At 48.8% G+C, this 22,383-nt stretch overlaps 1 protein-coding gene and 1 non-coding gene across 2 annotated transcripts; one reads left to right on the top strand and one right to left on the bottom strand.

The window, feature by feature from the left end:
- Positions 1-11,537: 11,537 nt before the first annotated feature.
- MUL1 (mitochondrial E3 ubiquitin protein ligase 1) lies at positions 11,538-18,803 on the bottom strand. The gene is made up of 4 exons (XM_006196723.4): positions 18,530-18,803; positions 15,299-15,386; positions 14,762-14,882; positions 11,538-13,489 (listed from the first exon to the last, which is right to left on the bottom strand). The coding sequence occupies exons 1-4, from the start codon at positions 18,647-18,649 to the stop codon at positions 12,760-12,762; spliced, it is 1,059 nt and encodes a 352-aa protein (XP_006196785.1). The 5' UTR covers positions 18,650-18,803; the 3' UTR covers positions 11,538-12,759.
- A 2,032-nt stretch (positions 18,804-20,835) lies between these two features.
- LOC116283009 (U1 spliceosomal RNA) lies at positions 20,836-20,999 on the top strand. The gene has a single exon (XR_004192554.1). It is a non-coding gene; the product is annotated as a U1 spliceosomal RNA (small nuclear RNA).
- Positions 21,000-22,383: the final 1,384 nt, after the last annotated feature.

The raw sequence follows: 22,383 nt of genomic DNA, 5'->3' as shown, positions 1-22,383 counted from the left end.
CCTGCCCCCTGGGCCTCACGCTCTCCCTCCCCTACTCGGTTTGCCCTGGAAGGCCTTGCTCCCTGCCGGCTCTCGACTCCGGCTCCCGCGGGGCCAGGCAGTGTAGGCGGATGGCGGGGAGGCGGGCAGCCCCGCCTCCTGGAGGAGAGGGGAGCGCCCTGTTACGCCGGGCTCACCCGGAATGCCCGACTCTTGGCGTCCACCGGGGACGTCCCGGGCCTGCAGCCCTCTGCCCTCGGGGACCTCCCTTCCAGCAACAGCCATAAGCCCTGGGGAGAGACTGCAGCTTCTGAGCCGAGGAGCGGGCTCCCAAACCCGGGAGGGAGGCTGGGGCAGCCCCAGAGGCCTGGGAGGCTCATCTGCCGAGCAGATGGTAACTCCAAGGGGGCAAGGTGCGCGAGGAGGGCTCGTTATCCTTGCTGAGAGCCAACAGCACCTGCTCTCTCCCTGGAGACCGCCTTCGCGCAGTAGTGCCACCTTGACCACCAAAGGGGTAGCCATCCCAAGGTCATGCAGCTTGCTGAAGGCAGGCAAGGAAACACATCTTGGTTCCCTGGTGAGTCTCATCTGGCTCAACCAACTGCCCTGCAAGAGGTCCCACCAATAGCTAAAGAGTGTCCTCAGGTCTACTCTCCCCTTAAATCTAGAACTCTCGGTGGGTGGTAAGCTGGGGGGAAGGAGGGTATGTTTTTTAGTGACAAGACATATGGTAGAGGGGCTGTCTGGGAGGAGCCAGCCCAGCCTCCCCTCCCCCCAAACTGTGTAGTGGGGACATCTAGCCTCCAGAGGTCAGACACCTTGGGGAGAGGGATGGAAGAGGGCTGAGAAATGGGGATAGAGGCAATGTAGCGGATGGAATAGGCATGACCTGTAGATTCAGGCCTATGTTTGAATCCCACCCAGTGTCATTTGCTAGCTGTGTGCCTTTGGGCAAGTCACATCCCCTCTCTGAACTTCCTTTATCTCAGCTGTAAAATGGGCTATGTAGCTAGCCAGCTGCCTGTGTGCCTTGCAGGGCTGTGTTATGAAAATAAAATGACATCAGGCTCCTAGTGCCTGGCTGAGCGTGGATGTGCATTAAACATTTGAGAAATGACTTAATGAGGGAGAAAGAACAGTAGCACTTCACTCAGTCCCATTCCAGAGCCTGCAGAGCTGAGAGGAGCCCTAGAGATGACCCAGTGCCACCACCTCATTTACAGATGAGGAAACTGAAGCCCAGAGAGGGTCAGGGGCTTGCCCCAAATCCCACAGCTTGTCAGTGTCAGAAGCAGCTGGTCTCCGGCCTCCTTTGCTCCACTCCACAAGCCACCTATCTCCATTCATTAAGGCTTTACTGAGTGTCTGCCTTGAGGTTAGCACCAGGCCAAGTGTTGGGAGAGAAAACAAAAGCATAATAAGCAGAATGATAACGTTACAAGAAGCTCTTCCATTTGTATCAGGCTTTCTATTTCCCTCCCCCTAAAGCATTTTCACATCCATTTTTCACCTTGCTTTTCAAAACAAATGCCTTTTGAGGTGGAAAGAGGAGACAGTGCATCCCTGTTTAACTGATGTTAGCAGAAAGAGGGTAAGTGACTTGCCAAGGTCACAGGCTAGTGATGGAGCCAAGAGAGCCACTTTTCCCAGCTGTGATTCAAGGTCCCTATAGGGGACACCATGCATGCAGTGGTGACAGCATGCAGGGCTGGGACCACTTCACTCATCTCATACTCCCCTGGCTCCTTCCTTACTGCTGAGTAACAAAGCAATTTACACGTTGAGCAGCTACCACAGTCCCACTTGTGCAAAAGGTAGTGGAAAGGCACAGAGAGGGCGGGCAAATCCCTGCACACACAGCAAGTGAGACCAAGAAGAGAAACCGAATTTTACACCCTCATCTGTTTTTAAGTTTACCTTGCCTTGTTTCAAATAAGGTTAAAGGTGGCAGCATCACACCTTCCCAACTCGATACCCACCACTCACCAAACCACACATCCAGCACTTTACATTTAGAAAAGCATTTCCATGACTATTCCCTTTAGAGCCTTCCGTTAGCCTTTAGAAGTGAAAGCTGGGACAATCAGTCCCATTTTACAGATAAGGTTCCTAAAGGTTAAGTGATGCCTCCAAATTCACACAAGTTCTGTAAGGGAAAGTGTGAGTCAAATGGTCTTCCATTTGTCCAGCCTTCAGTGGGGGCATCCCTTTATCCTGAAGCCCTAGGCCTGGATGCAGACACATGCTCTGGGGCTCCTTTCCTGCCTCACCCCTACAAAGCCTGGTTCTGGATCAGATGCCCAGGGCTGTGTTGAAGATGCTGGGTCCAGGTGGAGGAATGGACCAAGTACGGCAGGAGTGGAGGCTGCCCTCCACGCCATCCAGCAGGGAAGCCTGGCAGGACATAGTCCAGGGTGAAGGGGACAGCCAAGTTCAGATTCCTGCCCTGTTATTTCCTAACTCTGTGCTTTTTTTCAACCTCATTGTACCTCAGTTTTCTCATCTGTCAAATGGGGCTAATAATTATTCCTACTTGCTGGTTTGTTCCAAGGAAGGAGATCGTACAGGTGTCATAGGTCTGCACACAGTTAAGTCCTCAGTAAATGTGGTCGTCATTATTAGCAGTTATCATCATTAGCTCCTTGACTCTCTTTGTGAGCTTGAGGAGGCTGATTCTCTCCTCCTGGCCTTTGACTATACATCACAAAATGGGAAACTTGGAGAAAAATCACATCTTTTTTTTTTTTTCCAGCTGCAAAATCAGCCAGTTCTCTCAAATCTAAAGTAGATAAAACCTGCTGGAGGCCAAGGAGGGGGGCTCCCCCCTCAAACCAAACCTGAAAGCACCTTCACCAAACCCTGGAACTCTGCAGAATTGAGTCCCACAGGACTGGACCGTCTCTGTAGCCCTTTTAGCGCAGACATTCCAGGGTTAAAATAGATCTGCCAGGCCCTGCTGTGCCCTGAGCCCTGCATCAGTGTTGATGGGATAGAAAAAGGGAAAGTCCGCCCCAGGTGGGCCCCAGCATGAAATAGATGCTCCAGACACACTTGCGCCTTTTGTTGCCTTCCCCTCTCTCCTACCTGGATGGGGAAACTGAGACCCAGGCTGCAGCATCAGAGAGTAATGGTGAGACTTAGAGAAGATGGTGGCTGTTGGGTACCGCAGCCCTGGATGCAGGGCATCTGCCGGCAGCTCAGGCCAAGGATCCCACAGGGTGGAGCATGGGGAACGCTGGGCATTGCCAGGGCTGGCTCAGACCCTTGCTGGTCAGCAGGGAAGGCCAGGATGCAGGGCTGTGTCAGTGGCCAGCTGGTCACCTCCAGAGAGGCTAAGTGGCCTCCCAGCAGGAACCACTGTTCTGAGTCATAAAAACCTACATCACCCCCACGCCTCTCACCTGGGTGACTGGAACCTGGTGCAGCCCATTCCCCACCCGCCGAGAAAGGCAGAGCCTCTGCTGCCCACCTCCCCACCACACACACACACACACGCACACACAAACACACACACACACATGCACAATCAAACACAGTGAGAGAAAAGCATGCTAACTGACTGCAGGTGGCTCAGACCTAGAATCAAGGAGCAATACAAGAAGCGTTCACCCACCTGTCCTTCGGTCAGCACGCATTTATTGAGGACGTCCGCGACAGACACAGCCCTTCCCCCCAAAACCGCAAGGAGTGTTAGCTTCTTTGTTTATTTCTTTAAACACCAAGACGCCCTCTTCCAATAAACTCTTACAAGGAACCTCAATAGATAAAAGGTAGATAAAGGACAAACTGCTTGGGAGGCGGGGACTCAGGACCCCACCCTTTGGGCCCCTCATACTCCCCAGAGGGTCTCCAAAGAATGCCCAGAATTCTAGAAGGCTCCACCTGAAACCAGCCCTAGAGTTCATCCAGTCCAGGTGGGGAAGCAGGGACGCAGACGGGGCGTGCTGGACCCAGGTCTCCTGCCCCAGGTCTCCTGCTCACAGGCCTGCCATCTCACTGCTCTCTGGAGACCAGACCGGGAGGGGAGCCCTGGCCATGCACTCAATTAGTCACAAAATGAAACGGCATTTTTTCAACAATGAAGTTTGCTATGTTTCTTTAAAATAAAATAAAGAGAAAGATCAGAGGGTAATTTTTTTTTTAAGTTTTTATTATACCAACAACCCTCAAAGTGAGAGTCCCATGGGCTCTTCAGGAAAACTTAAGAAATAGTGAGGACAGCTGGGAGGAGCTGAGGGGCATCATCTCACCAGGACATGAGGGGCGGAGAACTGGTGCCCTGACTGTGCTCCCCACCCCCATCACTGCCCATCCTCCCACAGAGGATGGAAGACAATTGTCACCCTGGAAAACAATTGTCCTCTAAGGCCCAGGCAAGGAGGAGAGGACAGCAGACAGGCCTGGCACCACAGCGTGCCCACATGACCCCGGGGGGTGAGGGAGGCAGAGAAGGGCGGTAGGATGCTGGCCTCATGGACAAAGGGTGGAGGCTCAGGAGGCTGGGAACGGGAGTCTGGCTCCAAGTCTGGCTCTGGATACCTCACCCTCGGTCGGGTTTCTCCTGTCCAGACCCCGAGAGGCCTGAAGTCCCCTGACTGAAGAGCACCTGACCTCACCAGACAACAAGCTGAGCCGACAGTGACCTCTAAAGGGGACTAAGGAGGACCTGACCCCACCAAGCTCAGCAAGGGCAGCAAGGCCCTCTGACCGCAAACTCTTACCAAGCTCTGTTGAGAGCTTCCCACGCCCCGGAAATACACGTCCACGCACGCTAACTGCAGAAGCGGGCTGTGATTGTCATCTTTATCTTATGGCCTCCTCAGGGGCTCTGAGGCCAGAGAAGTTGAGGAACAAGCCCAAAGCCACAGAGCCCAGGAGAAGCAGCAGGTCTGACTCCAGGCTGAGCTCTCAACTGTGGGGTGACACTGCCTCCTTGAGGACAGCTGGAAGGACAGGCGACCAGGGACAAGCTGCTTCTAGTCTCTGCAGCTCGGCCTCCCCACACAGGGAGGGACTGCAGATTTCAATCCAAACCTCTTGCAGGCCAAGGACCCCTCTGGGGATCTAGTGAAGGAGACGGATTCTCTTTCCCAGATGCAGAAAATCGTGTATATAGTTGCCAGGGGATCTCAGAACCCCAAAGGCCCTTCAGATAAAGAATGCAGGGCTGGATCCTATGAATGACACTCCCCACCAGTATCCAACAGAAGAGCTTTTTATACCTTAAACCCAGAGGCTGTCACCCTGACTCTCCCCCAGACCTGGGGTCAGACCTGCAGGGGCTGAACCCTGGGCAGCAAGATGTGGCCATTGACTTTTGAGCCTAGGTTCCCAGCAAGGGGGCTGTGTGTGGCTCTGGACCCTTGGGTTCCCACATGCTGTTATTCAAGCAGTTTCCCACCCCACGGACTCAGGGTCATTTGATGTCCGTGATAACCTGTAAGGTTGGCAGGGCAGAGAGGGGCATTTTCCCACTGCGCAGTGGAGAGAAGTCAGTCTCAAACGAGGAAGATGAACTGCCCAGCTGGAAACAGAGCCAGGACGAGACCCCAGGTCTCCCCACAACCAACTTGGAGCTCTGTCCACTGGGCCTGGTGATGAGCAGGTAAAATGAGGGTAAATCAGAGGACCCAAGTTCAATCCCAGCTTCATCCCTTCTTACCTGCGTGACCTCCAGGCAGTCACTTCACTCTCTGAGCCAGAATTCCTCTCAGCTGTAAAGTTGGGGTAACCAGATCAGCCTCAAGGGGAGACTGTGAGGATCAGATGAGGAGCTGATTGAGTCACTAAGAGCAGGGGACCACTCCAGGCAGTGAATCCCACCACCCAGAGCCCTCCAGGGCCTGCAGGAGTGGACAGAGGCCTTTTTCTTCCTAGGAAGGGAACTCCCTGGGTAACAGGAAGGGTAGAAGACAGAGGAGCAGCCACTGCGTGGTCACGGAGGCCCTCCCCACCCTGCCCTGCCAGACCCTGGGCTGAGCAGGGGATAAAGAAGAGAGAACAGTCTGGAAGGGCAGGTGTCAGACACAGGTGAGGAAGATGTGAGAAGAGATAGACTCAAAGAAGCAGACAGAATCCAACAGAAGCAGAGAGGCTAAAAAAGAAAAGTCTCAGAGAGGAAGACAGATGCACAAACACACAGAAGATGAAACTCTTACACACACTCAAAGGCAAGAGGAAAAGAGGTTAGACAAGAGGCAGAACTGCCAAGTAAGGTAATTGACAGTTCCTTCTACAAGAGGCAACATAGAAGAGGATGGAAAAACTTAGCATAGGAGAGAGCAGAAAGCAAAGACAGAGCAGAGGAGATGACAGCAAGGGAGGCAGGCCAGGCTGGGAGAAGCAGCCTCTCTGAGCAAAAGCTTCTGGGGAGAAAATCAAAATCAATTCCATGCAATTTTTTTAAGCATCTTTTACTAGTGTGAAGTCATCTGGGTATTTTAAGAACATGTGATGCATTATGCATGCCTCATTTTTGTTGAAAGAAATCATGGTTAGTATATTTAAAGATGTGAATGCCTGGAAAATTATAGGAGACATGTGAGATTTTTTTTTCCCACCTGAATTTTCTGGGTTTCTCAGAACTCTCACATCTGCACCCAGCTTCCTGGGTTAGTCAGAGAAAGGAACTGTAGAGAAAATTCCCTGCTTCTCCTCTTTCCAGCCTGTGCCCAGCTGGACCCGAAACCAGCAGCCCAGCATCCTTCTCAGGTCTGTTCCCCATCCCTTGGAAGAGAAAATTGCACCTGCCTTTGGAAGTGTCAGCTCTGTTTCTCCTGCAAGGCCTCCAGCCGGCCTCAACCATAGGAGCATAGCGCCACCTGGAGGTCATGGTAGAGATGTCAGCATTAGAGGGCCCTCATCGTAAGTCCCTGGGTGGGGAAAGATAGGAAGAAACCAAGACTATGAGCCAACTTACAGCAAGTGAGACAGGAGGGAAGGAGGGGAGGGGGCAGGGCACCGCCATTAAAAGAATGACACAGCGATTAGCGCCAAGATGGCGGAAAACTCAACTCCCAGTAGCCCTTGGGCTTCCTTATACACTCATGGTAATACAATAGCATACTAAATGGTACTCCCACAGGTGCCAAGATAGTTTGAAGGCTGACAATAAAAGGTCAAAAAGTGGATGATGGCCCAGTTCCTGGGACTCCCAGCCCCTTCCCCAAAGTAGCTGGACTACCCATCCCACTTGTTAGCATATGAATTTACCAAGCCCATAAAAACTAACAATGCTGCACTTCCACCTCATGGCCTTTCTCTTGCTTTTTGAGATGGCCTGCTCACTCTGCCTATGGAGTATGAATCTTTCTGAATAAATCTACCTTCCATCTACTATGGCTCAGCCTTGAATTCTTTCTGAGTGAGCCAAGGACCTTCACTTGGCAGGGCGTGTCCCAGGGGCTCGCCCAAGACCTAGGACACAGACATCCTCTTGCGTCCCATTTTCCTGCGTCACAAGTATGAACGAAGCCTCATCCTATGAAGCATCTTCAATACTAGGGAAGATCGTGATGGGGTGGGAGGCCTGAAGTTACGGGAATTTGGACACTAATATTAGTATGGCCTCAGATGGAATCCCCCTCTCCCTAGACTTGAGGCCATTCAGGTTACAGATACAAGGTGACTGGTGCCCTCGTTGCTTAATAAATTCTTGCTGAGATCAGCCATTGCCCTCCAGAGTCATGGCCCAATCCTAGAGGAATCTTGATTTGAGGCACCCAATGTGAGGCTCTGGCTGGGACAGAGAGTAAAGGTCAAGAGCTGAGGGCCCTCCCCCAGGCCTGGGCAGCCCCTCTGCCCAGTGCCAGTGTCCCTGGCTCGGCCTCAAGTGCCCCATTCTCAGGGAAGGGAAATGCCAGGTCCCTCGGCTGGCATCTGAAAAACAATAAGGCAGCAGCTGCAGGGGAAGTGACTAATGAGCACTCTGGGGAGCAATTCAGGACATCGTACATGGAAACTTCTCTCATTCAAAATTGATAAGCTAACACTATCTCATTAGGGAGAAATGTGCTGATCTCCCCGGCTTCCTGGGAACGTGGTCCTGAGGCTGTGGCAGGCGGCGAGCCTGAAGAGGGTCCTGTCTCATCCCTCCGACAGCGGCCTTGAGAAAGGTTTCAGGAAAACTGCCCTCCCTCCTCCCTCATCCACTTGCTCTGTCGTAGACGCGCAAAATGGCAGTGCTCAAGGGAGACTTGGAGAGCTTCTAATTCAACCTGCTCTTTTTATAGACAGAACTGAAGCCCAGAGAGGTTCATTCACTCCATTAAGATCACACAGCAACAGAGCCAGGACCCAAGGGAAAGCCAGTCTTTGGGTTCCCATTCCCGACCATTTACCACCACGCAATGACGGTATTCTCCTTCCTGCCTGGAGTCCTCGAAGCTCTGGGCGGGTCACTGGAAATGATGTGAGAAACACAATCCAGCTTGACCCCAGGTCCTAAGAGAGGCCCTTTCCTCGCTGTTTACAACCAAGCCATGACCCTCATCTCTCACTTAAAGACTAACTCCTCCAGGCAGCCGTCCAGGATTGTTGGCCCCACAGCCACTATCTCATTCGCTAGTTTCCTCACTCATTCTCCATACATTCAGTGGTTAAGAGCTCAGGTTCTGGAGTCAGACTGCCTGGGCTTAAATCCTATCTTTCTTGGATGCTTGAGTGAGACACTTGACTTCTGTAGGCCTCGATTTCCTTTTCTTTAAAGTAAGAGTAATACAAACATATAGCTCTTGATGAGGATTAAAAGACATCAATCATGGCCAGTACTTGCCAAGAGCAGGTACCTTGCCAAGAACAAGCCCTAATGTTAGCTCTGATTAGTGTAGAGTGACGACCTAAAAACTTGTGCTGGAGCAGAAATAAGATACAGTTCTTGCCAGAGACAGGCAAGATGGGTAAGAGCAGGAAGACTGGATTATGAAATCTGAGGAGGGGCACCTAACTCCGCCTCGGTGGGGAGGGTCAGGGAGGGTTTTCTGGAGGGGACACCTAAAGGTGAAGAAAGGACCAGAATTCCAGAGGCAGGACTCAGCGATAGCAAAGCACCATGTTTAAGGAAGCTCAAAGGCTAGGTGTGGCTGGAGCCACAGGTGTGAGACGCAGAGAGAGATGTGGAGAGGCCCAGAGAGGTGGCCAGGGGTTGGGCCTTTGTATGCCTTGGAGGAGCCAGGGATTGAGCCTGGAGGTGCCAGGGTCAGACTGGTGTTTTAAATATATCATTCTAGGCTCTGCGGGGTAGGGGTTCTCTGCTCGGCTCCCCTGCAGCAATGATACACTGCCCTTGGTAGGTTTATTTTGAATGGTCAGGGAATCTGCATTAACCAGGCCAATCTCAAAGGTCCTCCGAGCTACAATATTCTGTGAACCACAAATATTCCAACAGCAAGAGCAGCCCATCTGACCTGTCCCCGCAGGGCTTATTTGCTTTCAAACAATTAGGACACATTAAAAGCCAACTCTGAGCCCTTGGAAGGCAGAGACTGCGATGGATTCACTTCTGCAGCCCCAAGCACAGAATATACATTTAGCAAATGTTTCTTAGATGAATAAGTGCTCACCATCGATACCAAACTTGACAGGTTCTTCCCCTGAGTGTCCCCGAGGCCGCACACGGCAGCTCTACCCACACCCAGCCTAGGACCAGGGTTGTAAAGGGTGTCAGAGATTGGCCTGATTTTGTTGTTTGCTTTTCCAAGTTTCCATTGCAATTCTGAATGAATTAAGATTCCCAAGACCTGCCCTCTGGCCTCTGCTCCACCAGGATAAGCTGGGGAACCTCAAAGCCAACCAGGGGTGGGACTGGTGATCTTCAAGGTGCTGACCGGCTTCAAAAACAGTGTCTCTACGACTCAGCTGCCTCTTGGATGACTTCCCTTCTCGGCCTGGCAGGTTCAACATGCCGAAAGGCAAAGGGCGTGGCCTCACAGTCTGACCTTGATAGCCTTGGGCAAATCACATAAGCTGTTAAAAGGGGTAATACGGCCTCCCCTGCTGGTTCGCCCTAAATCTTAGTGACATGCCTGGTGTCTGCCAGTTGTGGAGACTGGTGGCTGTGAGCACCGTGTAACCCTGCCGAGCCTTGCTGTTCTCACTGGTGACGTGGGGGAACAGCAGCCACTCGGGAGGACTGCAAGCCTTCAAGCCTATCAGCTGCAGAGCAGACTTTCAAAACACCCGGAGCAGTTCTTCAAGATGCCCCCTGCCTGACGCTGCCTGACGCTGCCTGCCTAGGGTGAGAGTTGCTGAGCAGAAGGGTTGAGTCAAAATTCACAACAATCCCACCGTCCATTCCTTGTCTCCCGTCACCCCCGCTCCTAGCCTTGGTCCCACGGATCAGTTTAAGCCCCCTTCAACCCTGCTGGCAAGGAGGCTCCTTAAATGGAAGCTGGGAGCTGCCACGGGTGATGGAGAGTGTGAGGCGGTCTCCGTCAAACCAGGCTAGGACCAAGTGTGGACCTCAGATTCAGAACTTGGGTGCATGTGTGTCCGAATTCAAACCAGCTGCCACTTCCTGGGGCAGGGACGGTGTGCGGCTCCTGGGTCTCCCGTGATGGGTAACTCAACTCTGTTTGGAGGAACAATCAAGATAGAAGAATCTGCTAGGGTTTGAGACAGGCTGCCTTCCCTGCTTTTCAATCATTTGATCAGATTTACTTATGAAATCTCTGCCAAGGGCTGGACTCTGATAGATAACCCCCCAGAGGCGGTTCATTCATCCGGACTCCTACAAAGAATCTGCTGAAAGGACACGGGGAAAAGGACAGATGCTTTTGAGGTGCTCAGAGGTCAGCCCCATTACCCCTCCTCCCGACACCTGTCTGTAAAGCCAGGGTCTGAACACCTCCCTGGACAGGACTCAGTATTGGCAAGGGGGCTCTCATCACGTCTGCCTGCTCCTCCAGCGTGGTCTCCTCCACTCACGTGGGGACAAGCACCCTGTGGGGTGTTCATGTGAGCACTGAGGGGTCAGCCCCATGGCTGGTGAGCAGGAGGGTCAAGAGTTTGACACAGCTTGAGGTTTAAATGTGGATCCCCCCTTACTAGCACTGCACCCTTGACCCAGTGAACACGCCCCCAACACGCCTGATTCCTCTTCTGTAAGACGAGATGCCAAGAGCGCCTGCAGGGTCTGGTGAGGATCAGCTCCGAAATTAAAGTCTGAAAGAGTATCTGGTACACACTACATGTTAGTTTCCTCCCTGCTGTCCCCAACACCCCACGTCCAGCCCCTCCTCTCAACAGGTGAAACCTCACTGCCCCAGCGCTCAGCCTACCAGGACTGACTTATTACAGAAACGACCTTGAGTGAGGCCAGGCATGACCCACAGGAATGTCTCTGGGGGGCCCTCTCTCAGGCTGGCCGGAGATTCCTCCACCCCACCCCCAGCTCCAGCATCACTAAGCTGCACCCACTTGGGGGACCCCAAAGCCACCTCGTGACTGAGAAAGGACACACAGAGGCCTCCAGGTCTTCAGTTCCTCCCCCAAAACAGGATTCAACCCCACCCTGGGGAAGCCTAGCCACTGAGCTCTTGTTCAAAGTGACAGGCTAACACTCAGTTATAATGCGTTTTATTTGTGCTGTCCACACTGGACACTGCAGGTGTCTGCCCCCTGAGAGCACCCCCATCTCCCCTGCACAAAGGAGGATTGGGGGATGGATATTTGAAGCCAAAGAAGGGAGAGAAGACGGCGCTGTGCACAGACCTTTGACTACTCAGAGGTGGAGAGAAGTTCTCCCACTGCTTACACTCACGAACTCAAGCGGGACAGGTGAGGGAGGGGGAGAACCGTAATGAGAAGGGGCGCTGTGATGACATCCATGGGATGTTCACTTTTCAGTGGGGGGCAGGGGGTGAGGGGAGAAGTGCCGAAAAGGCCCCGCACTCAGGATGCCGGCTGCTCCTTTCCTTGGTGAGAGCCTGAGTGAGGAGCTGAGAAAGCCAGGAGGCTGGGGCAGCGGCGTCCTTACTGCTCCCCGGGGCAGTGGGGGCAGGGGGCTTTCCAGCACATCTCGCGCAGGGAAAAACTGGAGCCACCCTTCAGCCTCTCAGGCCTCAGGAATTCCAAGTCAGGGCCGGAAGCAGGCTCCGGTGGCCCTCTCTCTAGGTCTGTGGAGCCCTCAGGAGGACGGCAAAGGTGCCCTGTCACCACTGCCCCAGGGGATCAGAGAATGAGCACCATTCCAAGTGTCCCTGCAAATGACCTCTCTTCACCCTGCTGACCGGAGTTCCGACCCATTAGGTAGAGGGCAGATGTGGGATTTCACTCCCTGTCGTCCTGACACACACGTGTGCATACTTAGGAGGCAAGCAGGTGAGGGGAAAGGGATTCAAGGGACGTGTCCTGCCTGACACGTTTCCCGGGGTGTAAGCAAAGAGGAGGAAGGCCGTGACAGAGTCTCCTCGGGGACAGCTCTGCCTCCTCTCTGGCCGAGTCACTCAAGGCTCAAGTCCACAGGAATCGACAGCTCGCAGAAGGGACGAGAAGATGCTGCAGCAGAAGAGCTGGAGTCACTGGCTTTGGCACAAGATCGATGAGGTGGTCTCAGCCGCGCACATGCCGGCCAGGCTCCCAGAAGGGATGCAGCGCCCCCCAGGCCCGCCCCGGGGAGGGGCTGTGAGTCCCCCGCTGGGTGCAGGTCGGACAGGCAGCATCCTGAGGTGGGGGTGTGAGGTAACAGCTGCCCCACCACTGCTCTTCTAAAGGCCTCGAGGTAAACGCCCCTGAGCGGGCAGGGGGGCCTCCCACGTCTCACTGCGGGGCCCTGGCAGGCTGTTAGCTGTTGTACAAGGGAATCACCCGGGCGATCTCCTGTCTGCAAATGGGGCACCGCCTGGGCTCCGGCAGGGCGCGGTAGCACTCGGCACAGGAACAGACGTGCCCGCACTCCAGAAAGACGCACGACCGGACGTTGCTCAGGCACACGACACAGGTGCTCTTCAGACTCTCCCTGTCCTCGGGCTTGGCCTGGCTCAGCAGCCGGGCCTCATGCTCCCGGAACTCCTCCTCCATCTGCTTGAGGCGCAGCCGCTCCTGCCGCTGCAGATACTGCTTTCGGAGGATGAAGAAGAGGGTGGCACACGTGACAACGCCAAAGCCCAGCATCAGGATCTTCCAGAGTCTGACGCTCGACTCCTGCCTCTGCAGCAGGCTGTCAAAGTCCTGGCCGCTCAGATAGTACTGCATGCCCTGCTTGGGGGGCTGCAGGCGGACGGAGTTGTTGTCCAGGACCAGCTCGCCCACCCCTGTGAGGGTGGCCCCCACCTTCAGCATCTCCTCGGTCTCCTGGATGCCTTTGGGCCGCTCACCGCTGATGTAGTGGCCAATGACATCCGTGAAGGACTGGATGGAGGGGTGGAACTTCTCGTACACAGTCTCCAGGCCCAGGTCCAGCGAGTCCAGGGGCTTCAGCACCCGCACAGCCACATCCACGCCGTCCTCGTGGGGCACCAGGTCAAAGGGCACCGTGTTGGTCCTTTGGTGAATGATCTTTGAACAGTCGTTCCTACAAGAATGAGAACTCAGGATAAAACGAAGGACAGCATTTACCTCACGCCAGGCAGGGATGGAGCTCACCGACATGCCAGAAGGGCAGGATAAAGTCTGAAGCAAGGGGAAGAGCACAACAGAGCTCACAATCATCCAGGGCCCCGGGAGAGGGAAGCTCATTTTTCAGGTTCCGAGTGGGCAACAAACACCATCACAGATCACCGCTGTTTATTTCCCTTTGCTCCGTAAGAGCAATCGATTTAACTTAAATAAATCCCTCAAAGAAATTAAAAACAGAGCTACAATATGACCCAGCAATCCCATTTCTGAGTATAGCTCTAAAAGAACTGAAATCAGAATCTAAAAGAAATATCTGCACTCCTGTGTTCACTGCAATACTATTCAAAATAGCCAAGACAAGGAAACTGCCAAAATATCCACTGACAAATGAATAAAGAAAATGCGGAATATATATACAAGAGAGTAACTGTCTGTCAACAGATGACTGGATAAAGAAGTTGTGATATATAAATTTACATACACAATGGAATACTACTCAGCTATAAAAAAGAATAAAACAATGCCATTTGCAGCAACATGGATGGAACTGGAGAATGTCATTCGAAGTGAAGTAAGCCAGAAAGAGAAAGAAAAATACCATATATCACTTATATGTGAAATCTAAAAAAAAAAGACAAATGAACTTATTTATAAAAGAGAAACAGACTCACAAACATAGAAAACAAACTTATGGTTACCAGTGAGGGAAGGGGTGGGAAGGGATAAATTGGGAGTTCAAGATTTGCAGATACTAATATATATAAAATAGATATACAACAAGTTCATACTGTATAACACAGGGAACCACATTCAACATCTTGTAGTAACTTATGGTGAAAAAAGAATATGAAACAAATATATGTATGTTCAAGTATGACGGAAGCATTATGATGCATACCTGAAATTAACAATCTTGTAAACTGACTATACGTCAATAAAAAAATACATATACAAAAAAAAAAAGAGAGAGAATATTATTTAGCCTTAGGGAAAAAAAGGAAATCCGGCCACATGCAACAACATGGATGATTCTGGAGGACATTAAGCTAAGCGAACTAACCCAGTCACAGAAGGACAGACACTGCATGATCCCATGCATATGAGGGATCTAAAAGAGCCAAACTCACAGAAACAGAATAAAACGGTGGTTGCCAAGGTTTGACCTGCGTTCACCAGCATTTGACCTGACCACCTGTAAGGGCTGGGCCGGTGGAGCCAGGATACGCACCAAAGGTGGGTTGTCCGATTCCACACCATCTTGTGCTCCTGCAGTGTCAGCCGCTGAATCACGCCCTTGCAATTTTCCACAAACTGGCTGTTAAGTGTTTCTTTAACAGATCGAACAGCGCCTAAACGGAAACAAATTGTTTTACTTCTGAGGAACTATTCTGCCCTTTCCTTTAAAGTAATTTAAGTTTTGTTTTCAGTTTGAGTTGGTTTCATTAATCAAAATGATAAAAATGCCATCATTTAACTTATGTAACTTACGAGGCACACTTTGTGTGCTAAGCAGTTACACAGACTGCATCGTTTGGGGTTTACACCAACCCTGTAATGTCTATTTCAGAGATGGGGCAATGGAGATTTGAAAAGGTTGGGTAATTTCCCCAAGTTCACACAGCAATAACCCAGGTCCTTCTGATCCCAAAGTCCAAGTTCTGAACCAGTGCCCCAAAGCTAGAGAAGGCCATCAATGTCAGCCAAGATCTTTATCAAACTTTTAGAAGAGGGAGTTATTTTTAATTTTACCAATAAAGAAACATACCTTCAATAACAGCATAAGGCACACATTTTCCTGGAGCTTCCGAAAGAATACTCTTTAAGTCTTCACCCAGGTGGATTCTTTTAGCACCCTAAATGTAAACAGACTGAACTGACTGTTGAATACTACAAGCTCAATCAAATGAAAAAAAAAAAAAGACTATTTCCATTTTTTCATGTTGAGAGAACAAGGAAATCAGGCAGGAAAGAGACTGCAGAGAATCAGATTCCAAAGCTGCATCCTGCAAATTTTACCATATAAACAGGCATGGGGCAGCACCTCAAACAGGGGCACCATGTACTCTTTCTCCAGTTAACCACGCATTCACTCCTTTGCATTTTAACTCTTTAAGGAGAAAACATAAAAGGTATTAATCAATTTGCATACCATAGACTGAACATAATGTGATCTCTTCCTGACAACATGGAACCATGCATTCAAGGGGCTTATGTGAAAAAGCACCTAAACCAGTACACGGTACAGCCCGGGCAACGGTAGGTATTATTATCACTGTTTCCTTATCCGATCATGCTCTGCATCAGACATTACAATAAACAGGTGGCTTTGCATTACAGGACAAGGTCGAGGACCTGGGCCAAACGCTATTGGTCTGCTTCTTATTGTGTCTTTCTTCCCTCTCGTAATCAGGTGAGCATAGTTCCCTATGCTGCTGCCTGCCTCTAACGTCCCCCAGTTCTCCCATCCCTGCCGATTCAGCTTCCAACCTGCTGTGCTTTGCTTGGGAACCAACCAAGCCCGTCACTGCTGCATCAAAAGCAAGATAAAATTAATAAAAAAAAAAAAACTGAACATTTCCTCAGCATCTATGTCCTCGGTGCTAGGGATTCAGGGATGATTGAAGGACAGTTCCGGCTTTCAGGGTATCCCTGTCAACAAATCTGAAGGGGGTCAGACAAGGAAGGTGAGGAGGTGCTGGATACCTATTAAGGTCACTCTAAGTTTAAGCCATTGTGACACAGTAAATGACAGGAGCAAGGTCAATAAAAATGCATTAACCACCTACTGTGATTTTTCACCTACTGTGAAGATAATAAAAATTATGGCAATAGCAACAATTAACACTTAAACAGTTCTATTTACTTGTTTGTTATCTGTCTCTCCCTCCACCAGGCTGTTAAACTTAGGAAAGCTATGACCCTGTTTGTCTTGTTCACTGCCATCTCCCTAGTGCCAAGGATAGTGCCTGACATATATTAGGCACTTGATATGTATTTAATAAATAAATCAGTGAATAAGCACTTAGATATACTACATACCAGGCACTCTACTAAGCACTTTAAATGTATAACCCCATTTAATGCTCATACCACCCCTATATGGTAGACATCACTATCCCCAATTAGATAAGGAAACTGAGGCTCAGAGAGGGGAAGTGATCTGCCCAAAGTCACACAGCCAGTCAAGTATCCATCACAGGATAGCTGGTTAAAATTTTTAAAAAGGAAGAGAGGGGGAATTCAGTCAGAAAGACCTGAGACTGAATCAAGCTTCAACGCATCTACTGTGAACTTAATTTATGAGTCTCAAATTCTGTACAAGGTGGGGAAAACAACCTCACAGGATTTTCATGTGGATTAAATGAAACTTAAGATGTCAAAGAATACAGACCAGGGGCTGGCACATAGTAGGCATGCAATAAACATGTATTCCCATCACTATGAGAAATGTAAAACGATAAGACACAAACCCCACTCTGGAAGTTTTGAAATCTGATCAAGAAAATAGAACCTAACATACTAGGAGTCTCAACTTTTTTTTCCAGAAAGTGGCTATTTCATCCTCATTTAGGAACGAATTGGCAAAGCTTTTAAGATACCCGAAGATGGGTCCTGGAGAGCTCACTGCTTCAAAGGATCCCACCTCCAGCCAACTTGATGCCAACATGATTTCTCATTCGGATTCAAAAAGTGAAGTATCAGTTACACTCACAGCCAATCACTTCAGGAGTAACTTAGTTATTTAATTAAGCAAACAAGAGGGCAGCTGGAATCTCACCAGGATGTCATTCACACCACAAATTCAATTCCTTGGTAATTAGGTTCATTCCAGCCAGGTTCCAAAACTCCCTTCACAGCAGAGATTTCACACATTTGTTTCTAAGCTCTTAATGAAAAGAATCTGATGATAATAAAATTAGTCAGGTTTAGGAATCCATCTTCCAAATAAATGTCAAATCAAGCCCTAACCGTTGTATTGTGAAATTTCAGCCAAAACAAATCCACAAATATGTATTAAATATCTACTGCTTGTGAACCACTGAGTTAGAACCTAGAAGGGAAGAAGGATAAGTAAGATGCTGTCTCTGACCTAATGAAGTCCATCTCTCATGAGCAGCCCAGACTTTCACAATAGAGCAAGGTCAACCAGAAAAACAATCCTACACTGGGAAGCAAAAGACTGAAGTTTAAGTTCCAAGCTATATAGGCCTTTCCTTGGAGTCTCAATTTCTTGATTTGCAGTCTGGAGGTGTCCTTTTATCTACTCCCAAGAAATTATTGTGAAGGAAAATTAAAACCAAGATGGAAATGTGTAAGTGGTAAAGTGTAGCTCAGGAAAGTGAGTGGTATTTTTTAAATGGCTGTAATATAAAAATAATATAGAAGCAAGGAGCAAGGTAATTATGTAAACGGGTACAGTCCAGGGATTCTGCACTTGCTGTTCCCTCTGTCTGAACTGCTCTTCCCCAAACATCTGAACGGACCCCCTCTGCCCCTCCTGGTTTCTGCTCAAATGTCACCTTATTTAAAATAGCAAACCTCCCTTTCTCCAGCATCCCATTTCCTCTCTTCCCTGCATTACCTTGTAGTACTTATCCTCATGTGTCATAAAATTTGATTGACTCGTTTATTATTTGTCTGGGTGGATTAGAATGGAACCTCTGTGAGGGCAGAGACTAGTGTCTGTTCTATCCACGCGATACCCTCAGTGCCTGAAGCTTAGCAGATGTTCAATAAAGATTTGTCGAAAAAAGTATTTAAGTCAAAATTCATTCTGAGTAATGAGAAAGATTTAGGAGAAAGGAAGCAGTGAAGCAGTTATCACGAGACCCGAATTCTGAACTAGTTCCTCTGTCTACCGGCCGGGTGACACCCCCTTAGAGCCTGTTTCCTCTCTTGGATACTGCCGAAGGTGGAGCGGCCCACGGCGAATTCGGCGCTCACCATTACCCCGGGAAGGATGACCGCCTGAAGCCAGGCGGACTTCAGCACTGACCTTGAGCTCTTGGGCGACCTGGGCCTTCTGCCGGTACACGGAGTACAGAACGGCGGTGACGACAGAGCTGGTGCCCAGGAGGATGAACTGGCCTAGCGAGGGCCGCCCTCCGCTCTCCATGACTGCAGCAAGCCCCGGGCGCAGACAGGGACGCCGCCGGGGTCAATCCCCGCGACCCGCGAACGCCACCCTCCGCCTCCCGCCACTTCCTTCCACTTCCTTCCACCTCCCTCCACTCGGAACCGCACCCCCGAGACTGTCCTTATGGGAAACCCGTAGCCGGTCGCCCAGTGATGACGCAAGACGCTGGAACAGGAAATGGGCGGGGCAGAGTAGACCGGAAGGCGGTGTTGCCAGGGTGATGGCTGAGCTTCAGCGGCTTCAGCTGGGTCCAGTCTCTTGCGTCGCCGGTAGGGAGTGATAGCTCGTCGCTCCACTACCCTTTCGACGCGCGGCGCACTGGCCATAATTGCCTTGCTTGCGTCATCCCGGACTCGGTCCTTCTGGTTTCCTGGGATTATTGCGTTTGATGGGTTGTTCATTGTCTCCGCCACTGGGTTGGGAGGAAAGAAGAGAATGTCTAAGAAGCACTTATGAGTATTACACATTTAAGCTTCAGGGCAAACCTTGAGTCTTGGATTTTATTCTTCCACGTTACAGATAAGAAAACTGAGACCAGAGAGGTTACGGGGTGTGCCCAAACTCACACTGCTAATGAATACCAGAGAGGAATTTACCGTACTACAGAGATATTACCTCCAAGACAGCAGGTTATATCACCCAAGTAGCCCCTTAATCTGCCATCACCACATACAACAATATACTTTTTAACAACTAATAGTTAAAACTATAGTTATTAAGGGCCTATTACTGTGACAAAAAGTTTTACAAACAGTATACCATTTAATCCTCACAACACAGCTATACAGCAGATTTCAGAGACTCTTTTTCTGAACTCTATAGTGATCTCCTTACTAAAATAATCAAGAGATACCCAGAATTTTATCCAAAACATCAACCTGCAAAGCTTATGTTCATCCAGCTGTCTCCTACAGGTTGGTTATGCTTTAAATTGAAACTACAGCGATGTACCCATTGACCAAAATCAGTGTTTGTAAAATGTAAAAACTGTAAAACTGCTCCACAAAAGTAAAATCTCTTCATTAAAGCAGCTGGCGATCCATTACATTTTCCTACCCCATTCCTTAATTATGCTAGGAGTCAAACAAGAATTATATTCTAAGAACACAGGGCTAGAATCTCCAGATTGTCAACATCACCAGATACCTTTGATGATCTTCAACCCAATGGATGATCATGAACTTGCTACATACATACAAAATAAGATCTAACGTTAATTTTTTAAATGAAACTTGTCCAAATGTTTGATAACACATTGTGTTAGCAAGAGTGTAGGGATAGAGACTCCTATATATTGCTGGTGGGCGTAAAATTGGACATTATGGAGAATGGTTAGGCAATGCTGACCAAGATTAAAAGTGACCACACCCATTGACAGAGCAATCCCACCTCGAGAAATTCTTCCTACCTAAATACACATGTGAATATGACAAATATATGTTATAAGTTGCAGCATTGTTTTTAATAACAAAAGAATAAAAGCAACCTAAATGTTATCAATAGTCAATTGGTTAAGCAAATTTTTTAAATGTGTATATGAGCATACCAAAGTGAAGAGGCAAACTGCAAAACTGTTTGAGTATGATCCCATTTATTCTAAAAAGGAGGGAGAAGAATAGGCATGTTTGCATAAAAAGCTAATAAGATTGGTTATTTCCATAAAAGGGAATCAGGTGGCTAGAGAACAGAGGGACTTTTCAGTCTTTTGTACTTTTTTAGTGTGAATGTATGACATGTTTCAAATTAATAAAACTTGAATTTAAAAAAGAGGGAGATGAATATGATATCACTCATATGTGGAAACTTTAAAAAAAGGAAAAAAAGGAGACTATGAACTCATCTACAAAACAGACTCAGAGACATAGTAAATAATCTTATGATTACTGGGAAAAGGGGGTGGGAAGGGATAAATTTGGGAGTTTGAGATTTGCAAATGTTAGCTACTATATAAAAAATAGATTAAAGAAAACGAAGTTTCTCCTGTATAGCACAGGAAACTATATTCAATATCTTGTAATAACCTTTAATGAAAAAGGAATATGGAAATGAATATATGTATGTATATGCATGACTGGGACATTGTGCTGCACACCATAAATTGACACAATGTAACTGACTGTTCTTCCAAATAAATAAATAAATAAATATTAAAAAAGAGGGAGATGATAGTTACCTGAAACAGGACATACCATGATCACCAAGGTGTTTTTCCCAGGGCAAGGTTCATTCATTGTACTCGGGATGTGCTAACCCCTGCAATTTTCCCAAATGCGGGAAACTTGACTGTGTAATTTGTGGTAGTGGGGGACTGCGTTCGCGCTCTCCCCTAGTTTAAATAAATAAATAAGAGGGGGAGGGTGTAGCTCAAGCAGTGGAGTGTATGCTTAGCATGCCCAAGGTCCCGGGTTCAATCCCCGGCACCTCCTCTAAAAAAAAATAAGTAAACCTAGCTACCTTCCCCTACCAAAAAAAAAAAAATTAGGAAATAAATAAGAATAAAAATAAAATTACAAAGAGGAAGATGAACACACCAGTCACTCCACAACCAACACCCTCCTACACCCAAAGCTCTGGTCTGGGCACCAGGAGGTAGAACCACATACAGCCAGGCTCTGCCCTCTGGCTGTTTGAGTCTGTGGAGAAGCGGACATGGGCAGAGTTGTCTACTATCCCAGGTCCAATGGAATTAGGGCATCAAGGGCCTCTGGGAGAGTGATTCAACTTAACTCTCCTTGCTAGGGAAGGAATTTGAGTTCTGCAAGCAGAATGGAGGGTGCAGTGATGGGATGGGAGTTGGAAAGACGTTTCCTGCAGAGGGAAAAAGACAAGCAAAGTGTAAAGCCACCAAGAGTCTGGGCCTAGGGCATGAGACAGAGAGCAGGGAGCAAGTAACTGAGAAAAGCAGGCTGGGATCAGATCCTGTAAGTCCCTAAATGCCAGACCAAAAATTTTAACTTCATCATTTTGGGGTTGGGATCTAGTAAAGCTGTTTGAGAACCAGCACGGCAGGATCTGACCTGTTTGTTTGTTTTTTATCATCAAAATTCTCCTATCCATAGATCACAGCAAGGGAGAGCATAAAAAAGAGGCCATAAAATTGAAAACTAGTGGAGTCTCCACTGCGGGGGAACCTTGTGTATGGTTCTAACTACCTTGCGCCCTCTTGTTTTAGTCCCCAGGCCCTTCTATGAGTTCCTTGGGAGCTCATTAAAAGGCTATCATCCCTAAGAGGAGGGTATAGCTCAGTGGTAGGGTGTGTGCTTAGCATATATGAGGTCCTGGGTTCAATCCCCAGTACCATCACCCTAAAAATAAATAAAGGCCATCATTCTTAAGAGAAACAGATTTTTTTCTTTTAAAAAAAATAATGAAGTGTAGTTGATTTACATTATGTTAGTTTCAGGTGTATAGCATAGTGATTTAGTATTTTTTCAGATTATACTCCATTATAGGTTATTACACGATAATAGCTATAGTTCCCTGTGCTATACAGTGTATCTTTGTTGCTTATCCATTTTATATATAGTAGTTTGTATCTGCTAGTCACATACCCCTACTTTGTCCCTCCCCGCTTCCCTCTCCCCTTTGGCAATCCCAAGTTTGTTTTCCACATCTGTGAGTCTGTTTCTGTTTTGCACGCACATTGATTTGTATTATTCTTTACAGTCTACATACAAATGATATTGTAAACCTTCTTATAGGTGTGTAATGGC

The sequence above is a fragment of the Vicugna pacos genome, chromosome 13, assembly GCF_048564905.1.
Source record: "Vicugna pacos chromosome 13, VicPac4, whole genome shotgun sequence".
NCBI lineage: Eukaryota > Metazoa > Chordata > Mammalia > Artiodactyla > Camelidae > Vicugna > Vicugna pacos.
This window is presented reverse-complemented; position numbering and strand designations above follow the sequence as displayed.